The following is a 21918-nucleotide window of genomic DNA, read 5'->3' on the forward strand; positions in this document are numbered from 1 at the left end:
TTATGCCAATTACTAAACAAAAGAGCAATTACATGCCATTTCTAGAGCACAAAGTGATGCCATGATAAAGTACAACAACAGTTTCAGAATTTGGTTAGAAAAGGCTTTCAGTTAGGATACTCCTTAAAGCAGGCTAATTTTCAGTAATATAGCTGTCACTTTCATGCAGTGATTTATAATCTATTATACCCTATAGCCTACGTGAGGCAGGTCAGTGTAGCAGTTAAGGAGCCTGACACAGGGTTGGGAGGGGGCTGGGGGTAAGAAGCCTGACACAGGAGTCAGAGAGCCTTGGGTTAGAGTACCATGTCTACCACTTACCACCTGCATGACCTTGGTTGGGCAAGTTCTTAAACCTCAGTTTTCACATCAATAAAAAGTACTTACTTTGTAGGTTTTAAAAAAAATAAATGCTAAGTGAAATAATGTTCAAAGTTTGGTAAGTAGTAGGTCTTTGTGCTTTATGTGTCAGACACTCTTCTAAGTACAGTGAATTAATGGGTAACCACCCCCCTCTCACCACCTTCCAGGGGTCAATGCTCTTACTCATTTACCGTGGAGAGAAGATAGTACCATGCCAAATCTAGGCAAAGAGCAAATTCCACCCAATAACAAAATCATGGCACATGGTGGTGAGGGGAATGCAGCACTGCCGCTAGGACCACAGTGGTTAGGCAAATGGATTCAGTGAACATCTGGGTTACTCTGATTTTTGTCTTTTACTAGGGGTAAAAACAAAGGTCCCCTAGTTCTAGGTCAATGGGTATGGCTTGGCTTGCTGCCCATCCGAGGCCTGTTGGATCAGTTAAGAGCACCCCTAAGGTATGGTCTTTTGGAGCAGGAGGTATTTAGTCTGCACAGCTCCCCCCCACCCAACTGCATTCTGCTTATAATCCTGGCTATTCCAGGACTCCCCCCAAACCCACTCTGGTATGTTCCAAAGGCTGGCAAGTCAGCTTCCTGCAGATTCCCTCAGGAAGGGCGAAAGGATGTCACAAATCGTCACTCACTCCCATCTAAACGACCGGTCTTTGGCTCAAATTCTCCATGGTATTTTAATATGCAGATTATGCTGCTTTACTCTTGCCAATGGTTTACATTTTACTTGCTTCCTTGTTCTTTTGGGGTCATTCCATCTTTAACCAGAATCTCCTGCCATATTATCTTTGCTATGAAACTCTATTGCTCCTGTAATGAGATACATAAGGAAACATTTTTGTCCTTTTTGTACCAAGAGTCATCCAAAATGAGGTACAACTAAGTAACATATGCAAATATGAGCTGTCCGGCCATTTCCCTGCTGTCCCAGTGTGGGGATTCATGGAACCCACACAGAGGTTGAGCGCTTCCCAATGGCTGATTACGAAGGCAACAGCAGCAGCTCTGGGATCTCTGACAACCCCCTTGGCTAGACCTTTGGCAGAAAAGCAGGATCACGATCATCCTGCCCCAGTTTAACAGACAGGTATGCATGGAATTTTAACTTCTAAACTCCGAAGCCTGAAAAAAGTCCTACGTTTATCTTTGGGAAAGAAAGGGGCACTTGAAAATCCAGAGGAGATGTCGGCAAACGTGCTTCACAAAACCGGCTTCAAACATCCTGTTTTCCTCTCAGGAGCTCGTGCTGCTTGCTAACCACCTTCCCCGCTACAGTTGGGAAGGCTTTAAATGTCAGATTTCTTTTCTGATGTACAACTTGGAGCGGTTTATCCTTTGTCATTCAAAACCAGAACCCCCCTCCATTTTTTTTTTTTTAAATCCAAAAAGGAGAATTAGCTCCAGAAAAGCAGGGCAATGAAGTCTACAAGGTCACATATGACACATGTAAGGCCATAATTAAGAGAAAAGAACCACCTTTCCAGGAGTTAAAAAGCTTTATGAAAGAGCAGCGGTCATGTTTTATTTTTTCAGCAGTCATATCTTGTACTGAACTTAGAAGCCACATCCGGAGTTCACGGATGTTTCTGACCTTCACTTGTGTGTTGGTGAGGCAGAAGACAGACCATAGGAGGTAGTTACACGGGGCTTGCTCTGGGTCAGGGAGCATTCGGAGAGAGTGCAAACATCAATTTGTTCACTCCCCAGGTCTATGGTGTGCATGAAGCTTCCATTCTTCTCTCCATTTCTCAGATGAGGAACCCGAGGCAGCAGTCAGGACCAACTTCCCCAAGGCTGGGTGCAGCTCGTGACTGGAGGGGGCTGTGGTTGCACATAGAATGGCTCCAGCACCCTTGGTTTTTCAACCTGACCCTGTGCCTGCAACCCCTGAAACGCTAATTCGTCACAGTGCTGTGGGACACCAGAAAAAAGAGATGCTTGATGGTATTAACACTGAAAACAGAAGGAGAAAACTAAGAAAAATAATATTTACGCAAGAGAAGTCTGGAAGGAAAAAGGAGGTACTCCTTTCAACACAGGTGCTTAGCTGGCCGGCCTTTTACTTGCTTCAGATAAAAGTTTTATGATCGACGGTTTTTGGCCCATCAGGAAAAGAAAAGATGGTGTTTTCGTCTTCAGTTACCTGGGCTGTAAGCCCATCGCTTTCTGTAAAGTTGTATGTAAATAAAGATGCAAGAAAAGACCAAAATGAGCAGCTGGTGTTATTTCTGTTTTGAAACAGGTATGTTCTGATTGGAAAAGACATTTAATGAATGGCCTGAGCTGGCTCACCAGATGCTGACAATGAAACATTTAACTCCACCAATTGAAGGTTTCTGCCTCAGAAGATTAGGTACACCTTCACCTGTCTGACAGTGTTGTAGGAGTAATTAGCAAGCAGGGAATTCCAGAATGAATTAAAGACCTGAGCCATGGAGCCTTCATTCAAATGCTGGCTGTGCCTTCCTGGAGGGGTCACCATATTTATGGAGACACGGTGGGTAGGAAGTAGTTTGAAATTGCTTTTTTTTTTCCCCTTTTCTAGGCTGTGAAGGAAGAATCTTTTGTCTTTTTAAGAGAAAATCTGGCTGCTATTCATGCTCACAGGATGTGAAAATATCCAAAATAGACTGAGGCTTTCATATGGCAAAAATAACACAAAAAATGATCTTGTGTTATGATCCCCAATACAGACCTGGCCCCTGGCTCCGCACAGAACTCACTGAACCCTGGCTCTGGAAAGCCTTGTTTAATTTTATGGAATTTTTTAGATATGTCTTCATATAAATGAAGTAAAACACTCCAATCTTTTAAGTCTGAAGCAAAGAGAAGCTGATGGACAGAACACATGCTTTCACTGATTCTGGTATAGTTCCCACCCTCTAAACTCAATGCTCCCTAAAATTTTGCTCTGATGACCCTCTTACTGGTGAATAGTGGGACTTCTGGAAGGCTTCCAAGTCTTAGGTAAGTGGCAAATGTGATTAAGCCGGGACACAAATGCACAGTATTTTCTTAATACATGTTTTTTGTTTTGTCAACACGGCCATCAGTCACCCTCTGGCAGTCATTTTCTTCTCGATGGTACCATGTTTATAATGAAAACCAACCTCAGAAGAGATGCCTCCTGACATAAAAGAATGAGGCAATTTTGATTTGGGGATTAGAAATCAGCACTATTTATCCTTAAATCCATCTGTTTTATTTTTTAAAGGTTTATCTGAGAGAGAGCAGGAGAGAGGGAGAGAGAGAGCTTGCAGAGGGGAAGGGGTTGCGGGGGGAGAGAGAATCTCAAGCACACTCCCTGCTAAGCACAGATCCTAACACGGGGCTCAACCTTATGACCCATGAGATCATAACTTGAGCTGAAATCACAAGTCGGACTTTCAACTGACCGAGCCACCAAGAACCCCCTACATCCATCTGTTTTAAAAACGTTGACCCAGGTATCTATGGTTTAACTTGACTACGTGATGTCCTACTAACCCCCTCCTGCCTTTTATTTATTCTGAGTGATACAAAATTTGAGGAGTTAGGGCCTCATTTAGGAGGCTTTTAGGCAGAAGAAGAAATTAAGAAAGCCCTGGAAGCCATTTCTGGAAATAATGATGCTTTTCTCATCTCCTCTGTTTTCCTTAACCTGTGAGTACTTCATGTATCTAAGAGAACCATGGTTTTTCCCAAGTCAGTACAAACAAATGGCCACTTTTATTAACAAATGAGTGGGTAAAATCCTATGTTGCAGTCTTTCTGGAACACAATAGTGCATAAATGCACATCAACACAGAGGGCAGTCTAACACAGTGGTCACCTGGGTACTGGGTGGCTTTTAGAAAGTCTCTAGCCTGAGGGAATCTAAGTTAATAGCTGTGGGGAGGGGTCAGGGCATGACGGTTATTGGACGGCTTCCTGGTGATTCTAAAGTAAGCCCGGCTGAGAAGCCAGGTCTGGTAAGAAGGGGGAGCAAGAGGACTCTGGAGGATTCTGGAGGCAGACAAAGGCCCTTGAGCGCGCTCTGCTGTTTACTCACTGTGTGAACTGGGGTAGGTTATCTGACCTCACGGAAGCAGAGTTTTCTGCCAGGGGCAGTGGGATCCCTAACAGTTACTGGGCAGGGCTGTCGTGAAGCTTACCTGAGATAAGGAGTCAGCCTATGTGCCTAATACAGTGCCTGGCAGGTAGTAGGCACCCCCACCAACATGAGAGCCTGCTCCTTTTAAGGTTTTGATGTGTCTTCGCATCTACTTTTCTAATTTAATGTTCACCTCAGCCTTGGGAGGCAGGAGAAAAATATAGGACTGCAAGTTTGGATGTCAGTGTGTCTGGCTGATTTAGAATTTCATATCATTTTATTATCAAAATAATTTCATCTCCTCTCTAACCTCTATAGTGCCTCAGGGCTCGGTCCTCAGAGGGTCCTTCTCCTCTGTCTCCATACTCCTTAGTGACCTCATCCTGTCCCTGAGCTTAAAATAACCCCTATACAATGAACACTCCAGACGCACAGGGCTAGCTCTCCACTGGATGTTGAGAAGACATCTCAAACTTAACATGTTCAAAATGGGACTCTTGACCGGCCCCTATACCCTTCTCTTCCACCACCAAAATCTGTTCCTTTGCCATCTTCCCTAATCCAGGAAATGGCAGTCTCATCCCTCCAGCCTCTCTGTCCAAACACCTTGGATAATTCCCCTTTCTCTCTCTCTCTAAGGCTTTATTTATTTGACAGAGAGAAAAACAGAGGGAGAAGGAGAAGCAGGCTCCCTGCTGAGCAGAGTGCTTGTGGGACTCTCAGGACCCTGGGATCAGCAGCTGAGCTGAAGGCAGACACTCAGCCAACTGAGCCACCCAGGCACGCCTTCCCCTTCCTCTTATGAGCATATCTAGTTTATCAGGAAGCCCTCTAAGCTCTGTGATCCGAATATGCCCAGAATCCAACACCACTTCCGCCACCATGACCTTTGACCTTAAACTGTCTGGATTAAAGCTTTGTAACTGGCCTTCCTGTTTTTCACTGCTGTACCTTTCCACCCATCCAGCCCCAGGCCTTTATTTTCAACACAGCAGCCACAGGGGTCCTTTCAGAGTGGACTTGGATCTTATCAAGAGTCTACTCAACCTTTCAATGGCTTCCCCTCTCATTCTAAGTGAAAGGTTAAGTCCTGGCACCTGCCAACAAGGCCTTAGGTGATCTCACTCGCCCCACTCCCATTATCTGGAACCACTTCTCCGCCAGCTCTCCCTCCCTCACCCCTCATTCCCCTGCCTGAACACCTGCCCCTTCCTCGTCCTCCAACTGCCTCAGCTCCTTCGCCCTCACTGCCCCCTCCACCTGGCATCTCCTTGCCCTAAATACCCACACGGCTTGCTCACTGGGCCCTTCCGGTGTTTGATCCAACAGCCCCTTTAAGCCTAAAACTTTCCCACCTCCACGCTGGCACTCCTATTCTCCTTCCTGTATAACAAGTCTCTCTTTCCATCTCACACGTACCATCACCAAATGGTTGTATGTTTAACTGTTCATCTATTTGATCCTGCTGGAAAGGAAGTTAGATAAGGGCAAGAACTTTTCTGTACTTTGTTCACTGCTGTAGCCCCATGGGGCCTGGAACAGGGTCTGGCATACATACAGTCGGCACTAAATAAACACTTGGTGAGTGAATGAATGGATCAGGGAGATTGTGTTTTAAAAGCATTTTTTTTCATCAGCACCAGTGCTTCCTGTTCGGTTTTGCACTCACTGTCAGTGCAAAAAGGTGTTTTTTTTTTTTTTTTAAATTAATATTTAGAAAATTTGCCCTAGCAATATGAGAGTCCTAGTGCTAGAGGAGACTAGTTGTAATACAGAGAGCAGTAGTAGTACACAGAGCAGACATGCAGCCAAGACAGCTCTGGGAAGTGTCACAGCTACACTATCACGACCGCACTCGGCTTCAGAAGAGGTGACTTTCCAAATGAGCTGGCTTCTGGGGACCCAGGGATCTGAGTTGTGTCCAATTTTACATCTCCTCTTGCCCCCATGGTAACTTGTCAAAAACCTACCCAGTAGCCCGTGGCTTTAAAAAGTGGGCAGCTAACTTTAATTTCTGCCTGCAGTTGTGTGGACGGGGCTGTAGAGGGGGACAGGGAGGCAGTGGACTTCCCCCTCGCTTAGCTATGGGCTCATTTATTCTTCGCTGTAAAGAGTCATGGAGCCGGCTGTCATCAAATACATGCGAACGGGTTTATAGTGTCTGGTTCAATTAAGGGAACTTCTGGGGAGAGATGGGACCAAATAAATAATTGGAGAGAGGCAGCTCTGAAATGACAATTGTTATTCACGGGTCTCTGTTTGCGAATGGAGATGGAGAGATACGAACTTCAAGTGAATGAGATCTCCTGGGTGAGAGTCTTCACTTCAAACACAGTAAACAACTGTTGTTCTGTGATGCACATTTTAGTACTGCTACGGGCAAACTTTCTAAATATTAATAATAATAATAAAGACCAAACCCCTCTGCAACTGACAGCGAGTGCGGAGCTGGCGGGAAGCACTGGGAGACAAGCCCTTGTCAGCTCTCCGCGATGCGGCAGAGGCTTCATCAGAAAGGACCACCCCGCAAACATCACACTGTGCGCCCCTCGCTTCTTGTGGCGCTTCCCTTTCAGCAGCAAGGGCTGTATGTGACTTTGGGTGCTTTACTGATGACAAATGTGTAAAACTGATCTCTGTAGAGCCACTTCTAACTATAGTGGGATGGTTTTTATTTTGAAATAAACACGAAACTCTGGAAATACCAGTTTGCACTAGCTGAATCCCACCAAGAATTGACATTTGAAGCACTCGGGATGAGGATTTCGTACATAGTTTGAGATGCCACCGCGAGCCCAGCTCAGGGGCAGGGAAGCAGGCACGGGGAAACACTGCCTCCTCTTGATCCTGCCCCATCCCTGAGGCTGAACGAGTGGCACAGCTAACACACCCTTCTCAGATATTTCTAGAAGCCTGGGTGGTATGATGGAAAGGACTTGGTCTTTGCTGTCAGTGACCTGGGTTTAAATTCTGACCATGCCAACTACCAGCTATGTGGTCAGATGATCTAGCCCTAATACTCCCAGTTTCCACACCTGCTCAAAATGAGGTTAAAATAATTGTCTCAAAGGGCAGTTGGAGGTGTTAGTGAAGCAGTGTTTGTCGATTACCTGGTACGGCACCTGGCATAGATGCTGGTGATTTGGGTTATGATTCTGGTTAAAAATAGCATTATGAGACAGTATTGTGGGGCTCAGATTTAGTGCTTTGCAGGACTGAAATCATCCAGGGTGAGGTGTGAAGCATTCCTAAAACTTTTGAGAATGGTGACTGCTGAGGACAGCCATGGGAACTGAAATCTTGTCGCTAGAGTGCTGCCAGAACTCCCCACACCTTCACCTGTCTCTAACTTCTGCTTATGGGTCTCTTTCGGTTGCTGGCCCTTTCAGAGTGCTGACTTCTGGAAAGCAATGATTTTATCTTGTGTTTCTTTTTTAACTTTTTTAAAAAATTAAATTAATTTATTTATTTGACAGAGATCACAAGCAGGCAGAGAGAGAGAGAGGAAGGGAAGCAGGCTCTCTGCCGAGGAGAGAGCCCGATGTGGGGCTCGATCCCAGGACCCCGAGATCATGACCTGAGCCGAAGTCAGAGGCTTTAACCCACTGAGCCACCCAGGTGCCCCTTATTTTGTTTTTTAAAAAGGTTTATTTCTGAGAGAGATAGAAAGAGCGAGCACATGATTGGGGGGAGGGGCAGAGGGAGACAGACAAGCAGACTCCCCGCTGAGCAGGGAGCCTGATGCTGGGCTCCATCCCAGGACTCTGAGATCCTGACCTGAACTGAAATCAAGAGGTGGAGGCTTCATCCACTGAGTCACCCAGTTACCCCTCTTTCCTTTCTTTTTAAAAAATCTTTCTACAGTATCAATTACACTGTAATATTTTTTGGGAAAAACCATATATATTTCCTTTCATGAAGGGACTTATATAAGGATAACTTTCAAATACCAGGCATGCTGAAATTATTTTAAATACGCTTAAACTAAAAAAAAAAAAAAAAAAAAAATACGCTTAAACTTTACTCTCAGCTTAAAAAAGAAAGCTTCGCTTCTGGAGTGACTTCTAGGGATGATAGGCAGGCACTAAGTGAATGGCTTTCCTTTGATCAGGTTATGCCTTGTGAAATACTGGCATACTTCCACATCCAAATGCTGTGGTTTAACCACACTGATGCAAAGGGAACTCAAAAGACCTTTGAAGTTCAGGCACAAATATAGATATAGATTAGAAAAACAGGAGCAAGTTTTTATCCTTCCTAGACACAACCACAGAATCACATATCGAAGCCATGGAAAGAGGAGGTGAGTGATTCCGCGAAATTGGAGTCCAAGCCTACTGAGTTGTTTCAAAATTTTATTGTTTATCTTTTTATGCTACTTTGTAGTATGTCATGAGCATCTATGTCCTCAGTATCTCCTTTTGGGTAATAATGAGACAAAAAGTATCCACATCATGGCCAGACTAAAGTTAGGAAAAAACAAGAAACAAAAACACCACCACCCAAAACCAACCAAGCCAAGCTGAGGCAGACTAGTTTCCACGATCATAAAAAAGCACCTATACAAGACTTGCCTGAATGCTGTGCTGGGACAAAAGCTTCCCGAAAGACCTGGGAGGGTGAGCCAGCTACTCTGGAAACCAGAGGTGATTCTGGATGCACGTATTATTGTGGCTCTAAAATTTCAGGTGCATAATCCTGTTTTTTTTGGTATGTTTCAAAAATCAGACTCCAGGGTCTTATTCTTAAAAATTCTGATTCAGGGGTGCCTGGGTGGCTCAGTGGGTTAAAGCCTCTGCCTTCAGCTCAGGTCATGATCCCAGGGTCCTGGGAGCATTGGGCTCTCTGGTCAGCGGAGAGCCTGCTTCCCCCCGCTCTCTGCCTGCCTCTCTGCTTACTTGTGATCTCTGTCAAATAAATAAATAAAGTTTAAAAAAAAAGTTCTCAATCAGATGAGGTCCGGTAATTTTTTTTTTCCTTAGAGGAAGTGATTTGCCATAATTTAGAGGGTCACCTTTGGGGAAATGTTGATCTTAAGGTACCCCTCTGAAGGGGCAAGATTCTAAAGCTGAATACCTTTTTAAAATCAGAGAATTGCTGAATGTTAGAATGAGAAGGGCCCCAGAGAGCATCTAGCCTAAATTTTCATAGCTGGTGAACCAGAGGACTGACACTAGAAGACTGACACAAGACTTCCTGAAGAACCCCCATTACAGCTCTGCACGGGGTTAAAAGCTAGCCTGGTGTAAGTTCTGGCCCTGCCCCCTGGGTCACGTGACTTGGGCAAGTTGCTTATCACTTAGAAACCTCACTTTCCTTATCTGAGCTGACTGCAGGAGTGATGTGAGCTGGTGTGTGTAAAGGACTGTTGGGAGGTGACCTACACCCCGAGGTGGGGGGTGTCAGGCATAAGTTTCAGTCTTTCCAGCAGATAAGGTGTAGTGGCCAAAGAAAGAATTTAAGGTAGGTGAAGGTGAGCCACACCCACACAAGCCGGCCATCGAGTTTGAATGAAAAAGCAAGCTGCCACGCATACCGGTATTTGTAACTGAACATATATTAGTCACGTGCAAAAATAGTTTACACAACTTATCCAGTCAACTCAAAGCCCTAGCTCTGACCTTTCAAGTGCTCTCATTAACCCCTTGCATGTGGTCTCTCAAAGCACACACAGCAACATTCCAAGCAGGATTCTGTGACCCTTAGAGTCAGCCTCGGGCAACCACAGGGACTCCTCGGGGCAGCAGGGCCCCAAACCAGGTAGGGATGAGCCTCCAGCACAGCCCCGAGGATCTCAGATTCAAGTCACTGGGTTTGCTAGATTCTCTGTAGCAAATAGGAAGTGTCTCTATAATTTTCAGGCAGTCTACTGATCAGCGAGAGTCCATTTATTACATACAAGTAACAAGTCGGCAATTTCATCAATAACAACCTATTTCAGAATTCATTAGGCTGATCAGCAAAATCTCTGGTTGACAGAGATACAGATAACACAAGCATTTGTTGGAGCTGCCTCTGGAGTATTCCCTTTCTGATAAAATAGTAGCTGAACACTTGGGTGAGTATTTTCCATTAGAGCCACTGGCCATCCCTGGTGCTGAACTTTAACTACTACATACATATATGATGCCACACTGTGAACACAAAAGTATTTTCAAGTAAATGGCTTCAAGCACGATGTTTGCCTATTAACTACCCAATTATGGTTAACTATTAGCATTATTCCTACTACTATTGAAAACATGATGAATAGAGACACAATTGAAAAATAAATTTAAAAAGTATAGAAACTCTGTAATATAAGCGGTATTAATAAAATCTAAAATCTAAATGTATTAATAAAATCTAAATATTACCTTGAATCAGGAATTTTTCTGAGTTTTAATTTAGCTCTGGTTCCTACCTGGTATCAGGAATTTGAGCTAAAGTTCTATTTAAAAAAAAGACAGTAGAAGCTAAAGCCTATATGGTAACTATCTGAGGAAGAGGATAAAATCTCACCAAGCAGGTATAAGGTAATACTTCTCAGACCTTGGATTATGACCCATTAATGAGTTGCAGATCAACCACTTGGATAGAATACGGAACACAACACATACAGTAAGAGTGGATGTTATTTTGTAAAGCAGCGCATACAGGATCACACTGTACAATGTGTTTCTGAGGGTTGCAGTTAAAAACGTTTGACAGTCCATGGCATAGGAAGTGTGCAGGAGGAGGATGGGAGTTTTGGGCACTGATCTTCTGGATGAATATCTCCTGGTGTATCTCTAAGATTTATGGTACTTGAGGGTCAGGGTAACAAAACCAAAATCCAAAGAGGTTTTATCATCTTTAATTTTAGACTTGCTGCCTGGAACCTGGGAACTTCCAACTTTTTTATTACATTAAGTCTAGATATGCTAGTAATGATTTTCAGAGACCAAATTCAGAACCAAAAACTCAAAACAAAATAGTCCCCAAACCTCTGAAGAACAGAAGTGTACCAGTTAGAGAACTTATGTTTTTTTCTTTCTTTATATGGATCCGAAAATGGTATAAAATACTGGATACTCCTGCACTTTTTTTTCAGCATAGTAGTAAAATCCATTTTGTCTATAATTTCAGTGGCATCTTTAAGAATCTGTCAAACGGCAGAGGTCCCAAACTGCCTTTCCTTACACAACTGCAATTCCAGTGGCAAACCGCAGGACAGAAATATATTTAGGGCTCTGGCCCACACACAAACTTCTATTTTTTGTCTCTACTCTGGATTTCAGTTTCCATTTTAACAGTTCATTGTCATACAGCACTATGGCTCTCAGTTTGCTAAAAAAGAGTGCAGACAGTGATGCCTCATGAAAGGTAAGGGCTGACTCATCAAGATTCACTTTAAATAGAAAATAGAATATAACTTTTTTTGGCTATTATGTCTTGAAATCTTTACTTCTTATTTACTTTTAAATTTTTATTTAAATTCAATTTAGTTTACATATAGTCTATTATTAGTTTCAGGGGTAGAATTTACGGATTCGTCAGTTGCATAGAACACCCAATCCTCGTTACATCAAGTGCCCTCCTTAATGCCCATCACGTGCTACCTCATCTCCCCGCCTACCTTCCCTCCGGCAACCCTCAATTTTCTCCCTAGAGTTAAGAGTCTTTTATGGTTTGCCTCTCTCTCTGTTTTACACTGTTGGTAGTAATGCAAACTGAAGCAACCACCTAGAAGAGAGTGTGGAGTTTCCTGAAAAAGTTAAAAATAGAACTGTCCTACGACCCAGCAACGGCACTACTAGGTATTCATCCAAAGGCCACAAACATAGTGATTCAAAGCAGCACATGTACCCTGATGTTTACAGCAGCAACGTCCACAATAGCCAAACCGTGGAAAAAGTCCAGATGTCCACTGACAGATGAATGGATAAGGAAGATGTGGTACATGTACACACAGACACACACACACACACACACACACACAGTAATATTACTCAGCCATCAAAAAGAATGAACTCTTGCCATTTGCATGACGTGGTCTTCAAAGTGCTTTCACATCTTATTATCCAATGCAATTCTAGAAGTTAGGAGGCAGGGACTCCAGTCTCTATTAGTTATACGATCTGGGATGTCTGTAAAATTTTTCCAGGCTTTTATTTCTTTGTAGGCAAAATAAGACAATTACTGACCTGCTAATATTCAAGGTTTTGAGGTTAGGTGATTTAATGAGCTCAATGCTTTAAAAAGTGCTTCCCATTTGTGGGGCAGTTTTATTGAGACAACAGTCACTTTATGCCAAATAGAGTCACAGATAAGCTTTAAGGGAAAAGAACTACAGAAATGCAAACTTTCCTATTTCAATCCCATTTCCTCTTGAGAAAATAACGTGTGTGTTATTAAATGATCTTTCCAGCCCAAGTTAGGAACAGGTAGTCCTGTCTCATTCTCAAACAGCTTCCAAGTAAAACTGCAAATAAGATCCTTTGCAGATTCTGTTTCTCTGGTGAAACTCTTCGGAATATGAAGTATTTTTAAAACTTTTTTGGGAGAGGCAAGAGCTGTATTTCCTTTCGTGTAATACTGTAACATTATTTACATAACTATTTATGAACTTTTTTCTCTTTCACACCCTGCAGGGAAACTGTTATCTTTTTTTTTTTTTAAGATTTTTTTTTATTTATTTGACAGAGAGAGAGAGATCACAAGTAGGCAGAGAGGCAGGCAGAGAGAGAGGAGGAAGCAGGCTCCCTGCCAAGCAGAGAGCCCTATGCGCGAGTTGATCCCAGAACCCTGAGATCATGACCTGAGCCAAAGGCAGAGGCTTAATCCACTGAGCCATCCAGGCGCCCCAGGAAACTGTTATCTTAAAGAACAGAAATATCATTCACAGAGCACAGACTTAAGCCTGGGAGGAATGTCATGTGTCATCTAGTCCGTCTTCTCATTTCACAGATGAGGAAACTGAGGCCCACAGCAATTACGTGATTTGTTTCAGCTTTCGGTGAGAGAACTGAAAGTTGAATCCAGACTAGAATTAGGAATATGTCTTTCCACTCTTTGCAGAGTCCCACGCCTTAGCAAAAAGTTATATTCCTTTTGCTTGGTGCACGGTTTCTTGTCACAGTTCACCTATGTAGCCGCAATCATGGCCTCATAACGAAGGGTAAATAACGTGAGGGAATACCTGCCTTGATTCATCTTTGTGTGTGGCGTCTACAAATGGTAAGACATACAGTGCACTTTTAGTAAGTATTAATCATGATACTCTAAAATTTCCATGGCATTCTTCCAACTCAGAAATGTTTTTGGAAAGAAGACACGACTGAGAATCTCACGACCAACTGCCTATAGTCAGCTGACACGCCATAAGAGTGTGCGCTTTCATTTTGCTATTTAAAAATATGACAAATGAACATAAACATACACTTAAGGACCTCACACACCCTGAAACATTCTCTTTCATGGTGTTGTGAGAATGCTTTTGTACACATCCTGGAACTCCAGATAAGCAAAGTGATTTGAATACTCAAGAGAAAAAGGTAAATAAAATAAAAGTAAAATACTAATTCCATAGAGTGCCTGGGATCGAATTTCTTTCTTGATGAGATCTCTTGACTGACCGTGCACTGAGCCATTGTTAACCAGGGTGCAGGCTGTTCTTCCATCTCTGCTACGTACAAAATCTTGTCATTATGATGACACAGACTATCACTATACAAATATCGGCATCAAACTAGAGAAGACTTTGGGAGAGTTCATGGCTTTTACGGCAATCCACAGCAAGTGATGCTGTCTTGACAAAATACAAAATTACCTCCAACCCTGAGCCGAAGCTCGAGGAGAGCAGCAAACAAGCCTTGTAGTATTGTTTTAGATGAAGCACAGTGATAGCTCTGTGCTTCCTTCAGGCCTCCTCTTTCTTCCTGAACGAACTCCAGGGAATGGCATCATGTCAGGCTTTCCAGATGGATTATGTGAAGCCATAGCTCAATGTCATTTTCAATAGGAAGCCTCATAATTAAAGGTCAAATAGTCACTTCATCTGCAATCAATCAATAGAAAAAGTACTAATACGAAGAACTAATCAATCAATGGCAAATGCACTAATAAAAGCAATGAATCAAATTTAGCATCTGTGTAGATGCAAGTATACTGGAGAGATGGAGACAGGGCAAAAGCAAGAACAATAAAATAAACTGAAGTGTGTGTATAAGAGAATATTCAGAAAGCTTCTCAAGCGAGAGTTTTCATCTTTGGTTCATTAGTTACCTGGGTACCACTTGGCCTACAATGCTTGATTCTTAAATACAAATACTGTATATAAGACTGAATGGTATTTCGTAAGGCTTACTTAATGTATTCTATTGGAGGTGTTATATGTGTTTATTGTGTGCGTACAAAATCATTAAAAGAAATATTTTGATAATGATCTCAAGAAGGGACAGATGCTTTTTCTAAATGCCAATTAGATATATTATAATCCATATAATTCATCATTGTGTGAGAAGTGAGAGATAGTATAACTCTGAGTGATATGATCTGAAATACGTTCCCTGCTTTCTGGAATCTGATGTTCTTTCATTTCCATGCAGACAAGAGCTCCCTTAGGGTAATTACTGGCCTGTAGCTCAGGCGACTATCATGGCACATCCTCTATACCAGTGATGTCAGGTCACTAGGAGAGGGGAGCACGCAATGCATTTTGTGAAAATGGATGCAGTGAAATTATAGGGCTTACCAAGTCCATTTTAGCAATGTTGAGCCAAACTCCCCTTGCTACAGGAAGTAAGAGCGCTGCTGGAACAAGGACTATCCATGGCACCTCACTGAGATAAGCAGCAAAGAGGTCATACTTATAAATGCTACCTGGAAGCCTGCAGGAAGGAAGCCAGGTATGATCAAGGCATGATAGACTAGTCAGGTTGGAAGTAAAATTCTCAAAGCTAAGAGCTAAGGAAACTGAAGCCTGGGGATGTCTCAGTGGAAGAGTGAGGACAAGTATTTCGGTCTTGCAATTCTAAGAGTGCTCAAGGCTATCATGTTATGGAAGTAACAAAGGATTTAGACTGTATGGTTACTTAGCTACCACGCTAGTATCCTATTGGAGGATCTAAGGACCTACTTCAGGGGAGAATGCTACAGAAATAAAGTACATAAGCAGACAAAAGTCAAGTTAACTCAGCCCTTTTTAGCAAAACAGCTACTTCTGATGGGTATTCAGTGCACCCGTTTACGTGAAAATCAGGTTTCAGAAAGCACCAAGAACAGAAGAACATCACTTTAAGATTACAAAAAATGAAAGGACAAAACAAGTAAAGGATCTGATGGGTAGGTGTTTTACTTAAAGAAGAGGAAAGAACACTGATGCTGCTGCAGTACGCTTCTTGGGTTGAGTTCTTTGCTCCCCACAGCCAGCTCCAGCACAGAAGAAGATCGCAGAAAGACAAAACATCCATTTGTGTTTTCGGAAAGCAGACCCTTCAGAGTGTGTGGGGCTTAAAGCCCACGCAGCAATGCGGGAGCATATTTGGTGCTGCCATGCTCAGCATCTCCGCTGAGGACATGGGCTTATTGGATCCCTGGCTCTGGACATCTGAGGCATCAGGCAGCTCTTGCCTCTGGACTCCCTACCTTTGTAAGAGCACCTTACATTTTAGGAGACCTGGAGCATGAGCCATCGCAGCACAGTAACAGCATGGGGCGGGGGGAAGTGCAAGATGACTTCTTTGAAGTCAAAAATTAAACCACACCTATTACATGAAAATCCAGAGGACAAGCGGTCAGGGGACTGGACCCCGGAAATGTAACACAGTTGTAAGTAATAGAGTTAATAATAACTGATAACAACAGCTGGGTGGGTTACAGAATTAAGTCCGTAGCAGTCTACACCCAGTGCAACGATTGCACACATTCTGCCGTGTGCTGGCTACCTATTATGTGTAAGTATTGTGCTAGGTACTTAACACATTTTGTTTTAAATCTTAATAAACTTCATAAAGTGAGGATTATGCTGCCCCATTTTACAGATGAGAAAGCTAAGGTTCAGGGGAGGTGAAGAGATTTGTCCAGAGTCACAAAGTCAGGATTGGAATGTGGATTCCAAAGCTCTCTCAACTTCAGTTTGATGATACTACGAAGAAAGCCTAATGGAAATACTGCAAGGTATGGATATTCAGTACAGTTAACCCTTGAACAACATGGGTTTGAACTACATGAGTCCGCTTATACGTGGATCTTTTTTTTGATCAACCCTGTACAGGACTGTAAATGTGTTTTCTCTTCCTTATGATTTTCTTTATAACATTTTCTTTTCTCTAACTGACTTTATTATAAGAACAAGGTATATACGTGTAACATACAAAATATGTGTTAGTTGACTGTTACCAGTGAGGTTTCTCATCAACAGTAGGCTATTGGTAGTTAAGTTTTTGGGGAGTCAAAAGTTATACATGGATTTTTGACTATGTGGGGGGGGATGGTGGTTCCCCTAAGGCCTCCCCCCCCGCATTATTCAAGGGTCAGCCGTTTATCATTTATTCAAATAAGATGGAGGCCTAGATAGCAAGTGCTCCTTAAAGAGTTTGTCCAATTTTGAAATCATTGTCCAAATTTGGCAGGACTGACAATAGATTCTATAAACAAATATGCTTAGGGTTAGTAAAAACATCATGAAACGTTTTCTAGCTTACAGACTGAACTTCTTTAACATGAACAGAGAGAACAACGTCGTGATTTTTCATTCTCTTATGTCTCATGCCAAAATGTAAAGAAATTTTTAAAGCGAGTTTTTATCACAATGCGTCTACTACCCCAAGGAGTTTGTGAATGATAAATATTTCCAGAAGGTTCCTGATTTCTTAATGACTTTTAATGACTAAAAACATGGATTGAAGTGCCTGGACAGGTTGTCAGGATAATGCTACTACACAGGATAAAGCTTAGTAGAAAACAGCAGTTTTCTTCTTGATCTACTTTTGTCTGTTAAATACACAGATATTTCAGTTTAGGTGCTAATCAGATTGAATTAATGATAGCCATATTGTGTTTCTTATTGAAATAACATTCTGAAATGAACTTTAATGTCAATATCACATTAGACTAACAGTTTCTCTACCCTGCTCCAAGCTTCCAAAAAATAAGTTAACTTTTTCCAGGGGCAACTAGCCTTTCAAAACCCAGTTTTTGCCCATTCCTTTTCAGAAGTTCCTAACCCTTCCACATCCCTGACCCTGCTTCCCCCCAGCTTTTAATGTTCACATACTACAATGAAACTCTTTTAAGAGAACCACAAACATAATTACAAATTAAGCTAAATCCTACATTATTAAATTTAGGCCTTCAAAAATTGGTTCAATCAAATAATGGTATTTAAAAGGAATGACCCATCCTCACCTCACAGATAAAGAACCTTTTGTTCTTTATCTAACAGAGTGATTGATACTCCACTCCATTTAATTCGAAGAGCTGCTTAAATTTCAAAATCGTAAGATGTAACTGTCTGAGGATAATATGCAGTTGGTTTTTAACTCTGTGAATCACTTACCCAGTGTGAGGGATTTGTGCGTAGAACAGAAAATGATTGCCACAGTGTCTGCTGGTGTGAAACCCGAATTATTCCTAGGGGCAAAAAGAGTGTTTTACAAATACTTGTATAAAAAGCCTACTTAACACATCCTAAATCAAATGCAATACCTACCTTCATGTTAACATCCTTTTGATCAATCCTGGTGACAGAAGTAATTCTATGCCCAAATGTAGAGAAGTGTCTGAATTTCTTTTTAGAGAATCATTCCTGAGTCATTTATCCACGAAGAAAAAGTCTTAAAAATGTGTGGTGGACACCACTTCTCCCCCCTTTTCATCCCCCATTTTTAACTTCTGGCAACCACCAAGCCATTCAAAAAAATTCATTTCAAAACATTCTGTGTGTGGAAGGATATGTAACCTTTTGGGGCCAGCTTTTCCCCCTCGACATTATTCCCTGGACATTCATCCAAGTTGCTGTGTGTACCAATCGTTTATTCCTTTTATTGCTAAATAGCATTCCATGATACACATGTACTGTAATTTGTTTAACCATTCACCTATGGAAGGACAGCAGCACTGTATCTAGATATTGGTTGTTAAAAATAAAGTTACTCTAACAAATGTGTGGTGGAGGTCTCTGGAGATCACATAATCAGGCTGTGATGTAGGGCTTTGCAAAATCACGCAGTGAGGACCTGTGTTAGCAAAGTTACTAGTCTATCACTTGATATTAATTCCAGCAGCCAGAAAGAGTTAATGTATCTCCATAATTGCTTCCCTCAAGAAGCAGTATAGAGAAGCAGCATACCTCTCTGGCAGCAAACACACCCTTTGCAGGAATACCTGGTATGAACAAAGATTTAGCATCATGTGTTTCAGTAAAAATTATAAGTTTTCATTCCTTGAGCAGTTACTGTGTATCAGATACTCCTCTAAGGTCTATAACATTTGAAGACCACTAACCCATAAGGTCGGTGATACAATACCCCTACGTACAGATGAGAAAACTGAGGCACAGAGAAGTTGTGTCACTTATCTAGGGCCCCAGAGCTAGAGAATGACAGAGCCAGGATTTAAATCAAGTGTAGCTTCTGTGCCTATGCTCTTAACTGCTATGTTCTACTACTGTTATGTAATATATTAAGCATTAAAAGAAAAATCTCACTTAGCCAAAATCCATTAAATGTTATGGGGGTCAGTACTGGTGAATTTCATATTCAGATTTTCTATTTTAGAACAAAAAGATTTAGAAAACCAGAAGCCAAAAGGGTTAGAAATGTTGTTGTTAGTGTACTTGATATGTTAGAAACTATTCCTTCCTGCAGAATCAGGATTTGAAGGTACAGTAAGTCTGTTCATTCCTTGCCCTGAGTTAGCAACTGGAAAATGCTCTAGAACTTGACTCTATGTATACAATTGTGGATATAACAAGCAATCCAATTTTTAAAAAAAATTTATTTTCGGCATAATAGTATTCATTATTTTTTCACCACACCCAGTGCTCCATGCAATCCGTGCCCTCTATAATACCCACCACCTGGTACCCCAACTTCCCACCCACCCATCAATTCAAACCCCTCAGATTGTTTTTTAGAGTCCATAGTCTCTCATGGTTCACCTCCCCTTCCAATTTCCCCCAACTCCCTTCTCCTCTCTAACTCCCCATGTCCTCTATCAAGCAATCCAATTTTTAAGGATCTCTAAAGAAAGTGATCCCACCACTTTCCTTAGTAACCTCATCCTCACATAAAACTTTCATTAGAAGAAAAATCTTCCCTAAACAGATCCACGCATCCTGTTTTCTTTGTTATATATACTCACTGGAGGGGAGAAGGGCTTCTTCCTCCTCCTCCTCGTCCCCTGTGTTAAGAGAATATGAAAATTGTCCTTTGGTGTTCTTTCCTCTGAAAAGTCATGTGTGCTCTTGCTTCCTAACTAGTCTGATCTGGTCTTTTTGGATTACAACTTCCCAGTTTTGGGTGTCTTACCAAAATTGAGAATTCTCATGGATATGTGTTACTTGAGTATAATAAGACTGGCTTACTGTTCCCACACTTTATTATCATATTTATATTGTGCTGTCAGTCCTCCTCTTAAACATTGAACTACACAGCTGACATATTCCTTGATCCTTTTGTTCATCATGTAGGCATATATATATATATGATTGAGAAAGAGAAAAAAAGAGTGGCTGTGAGGGTTATGGCACCAAAGAAAAGGATTATCTCAAGCTTGGCAGAGAATGGGGGATAATGATGGAGCACACAGAGAACCTTCTTGAAAGAAATAACCATCAAGCTGGGCTTTATTTTTTTATTTTTTTAAAGATTTTATTTATTCATTTGACACAGAGAGATCACAAGTAGGCAGAGAGGCAGGCAGAGAGAGAGAGAGGAGGAAGCAGGCTCCCCGCGGAGCAGAGAACCCGATGCGGGACTCGATCCCAGGACCCTGAGATCATGACCTGAGCCGAAGGCAGCGGCTTAACCCACTGAGCCACCCAGGCGCCCTCAAGCTGGGCTTTAAAGGACAGGTTTAGACATGGGTGGGTGTGTATTTCAGGTAAGGGGACAGTGAGACTGAAATCTGGGGGCCAAGGGGACAGTTGGCAAAGAAGAGACTCCAGGCTGACTTGAGTGCAGGGACACTGGCTTGTGACCAGGAGTGTGGACTTGACAAGATGGGCTACAGATGCTGGGAGGAAAAACCACCCAGTGTGGTGCAAGAAAGACTGGCGATGATGAGGCCACGCGGGAAGTGGAAAGCTGTAAGGGCCTGAGGAATCACAGAGAGGCAGCAATGCTGGTAACAGACATGAAGACAGAATTATAAGAACTCGTCAACTGTTGACGTCGCTCTGTGAAATATTCCTTCCCAGCAGCTTAAGAGCACAGGCTTTGGGGGAAGACCCACCTGAATTTCAATCCAGACCATTCTTTCACTTATACAGAAAATGGGGATAATACTGCTGGCCTCTTAGGGGTCATTGTGAGGATAAACGCCAGTGTTTGTTAAGAAGTTGGCACACTGCAAGTGTTTAACTCAAGCTAGCTGATCTTTTTATTGTTACTGTTACTTTGAGAGAGGAGAAAGAATTAAAGAGAAATGAGAAGCTTCCAGCACATAGGCTTAAGAGGAGCACTAGGGTGTTAATGGAAATAGGGAAGGAAAGAGGAGGCCCAACGGGGTCTGGGCAGGAGGCCAAGGAGCGAACAGAATTTGTATTAGAGGGTACCGTTTTTTCAAGAAATCTGGTACAGAGAAGAAAAAGGTCATGGGAATCTGAACATGACCATGCAGAGAGAGTGAAGACCCAGTGTGTAGAAACAACTGATGAAACCAGGTCCTTAGAGAGGTCCCAGAGGCGCAGGCTGTGGGATTAGCCTGAGAGGGCTTATTTCCTTCCAGAAGAAGACAGGGTGAGTGAAAAATATGGAAAAGTTTCAGGTAGAGAATGGGAAAGGAGAGGCAATTTATGTCAAAGATTTTAATTGCTTTTTTTTTTTTTTAAGTTTTTTTTTTTTTTTTTTAAGATTTTATTTATTTGAAAGACAGAGGTCACAAGTAGGCAGAGAGGCAGGCAGAGAGAGAGGAAGGGAAGCAGGCTCCCTGCTGAGCAGAGAGCCCAATGTGGGGCTCGATCCCAGGACCGGAGCCAAAGGCAGAGGCTTTAACCCACTGAGCCACCCAGGAGCCCCTTTTATAAAGATTTTATTTATTTATCTGACAGAGATCACAAGTAGACAGAGAGACAGGCAGAGAGAGAGAGAGAGGAGGAAGCAGGCTCCCTGCTGAGCAGAGAGCCCGATGCAGGGCTTGATCCCAGGACCCTGAGACTATGACCTGAGCCGAAGGCAGAGGCTTAACCCACTGAGCCACTGAGGTGCCCCGAGATTTTACTTGCTTTGTATGGCATGAGGCACTTTGCTCATCCAGAGTTTGAGGCAAGGCTCAAGCCGGGGACC

The 21918-nt window shown here is 42.5% G+C and overlaps 1 protein-coding gene across 6 annotated transcripts in view; it reads right to left on the reverse strand.

Moving 5' to 3' along the window:
• SLC10A7 (solute carrier family 10 member 7) overlaps positions 1-21918 on the reverse strand; it is a 256897-nt gene that overhangs the window by 11702 nt on the left and 223277 nt on the right. For all 6 annotated transcript variants that reach the window (XM_032332448.1, XM_032332450.1, XM_032332446.1 and 3 more), the window contains one exon: positions 17970-18043. In XM_032332448.1, coding sequence (XP_032188339.1) covers positions 17970-18043 — 74 coding nt within the window. The remainder of the gene's footprint in view (positions 1-17969; positions 18044-21918) is intronic.

The sequence above is a fragment of the Mustela erminea genome, chromosome 2 (genome assembly GCF_009829155.1).
Source record: "Mustela erminea isolate mMusErm1 chromosome 2, mMusErm1.Pri, whole genome shotgun sequence".
Taxonomy (NCBI): domain Eukaryota; kingdom Metazoa; phylum Chordata; class Mammalia; order Carnivora; family Mustelidae; genus Mustela; species Mustela erminea.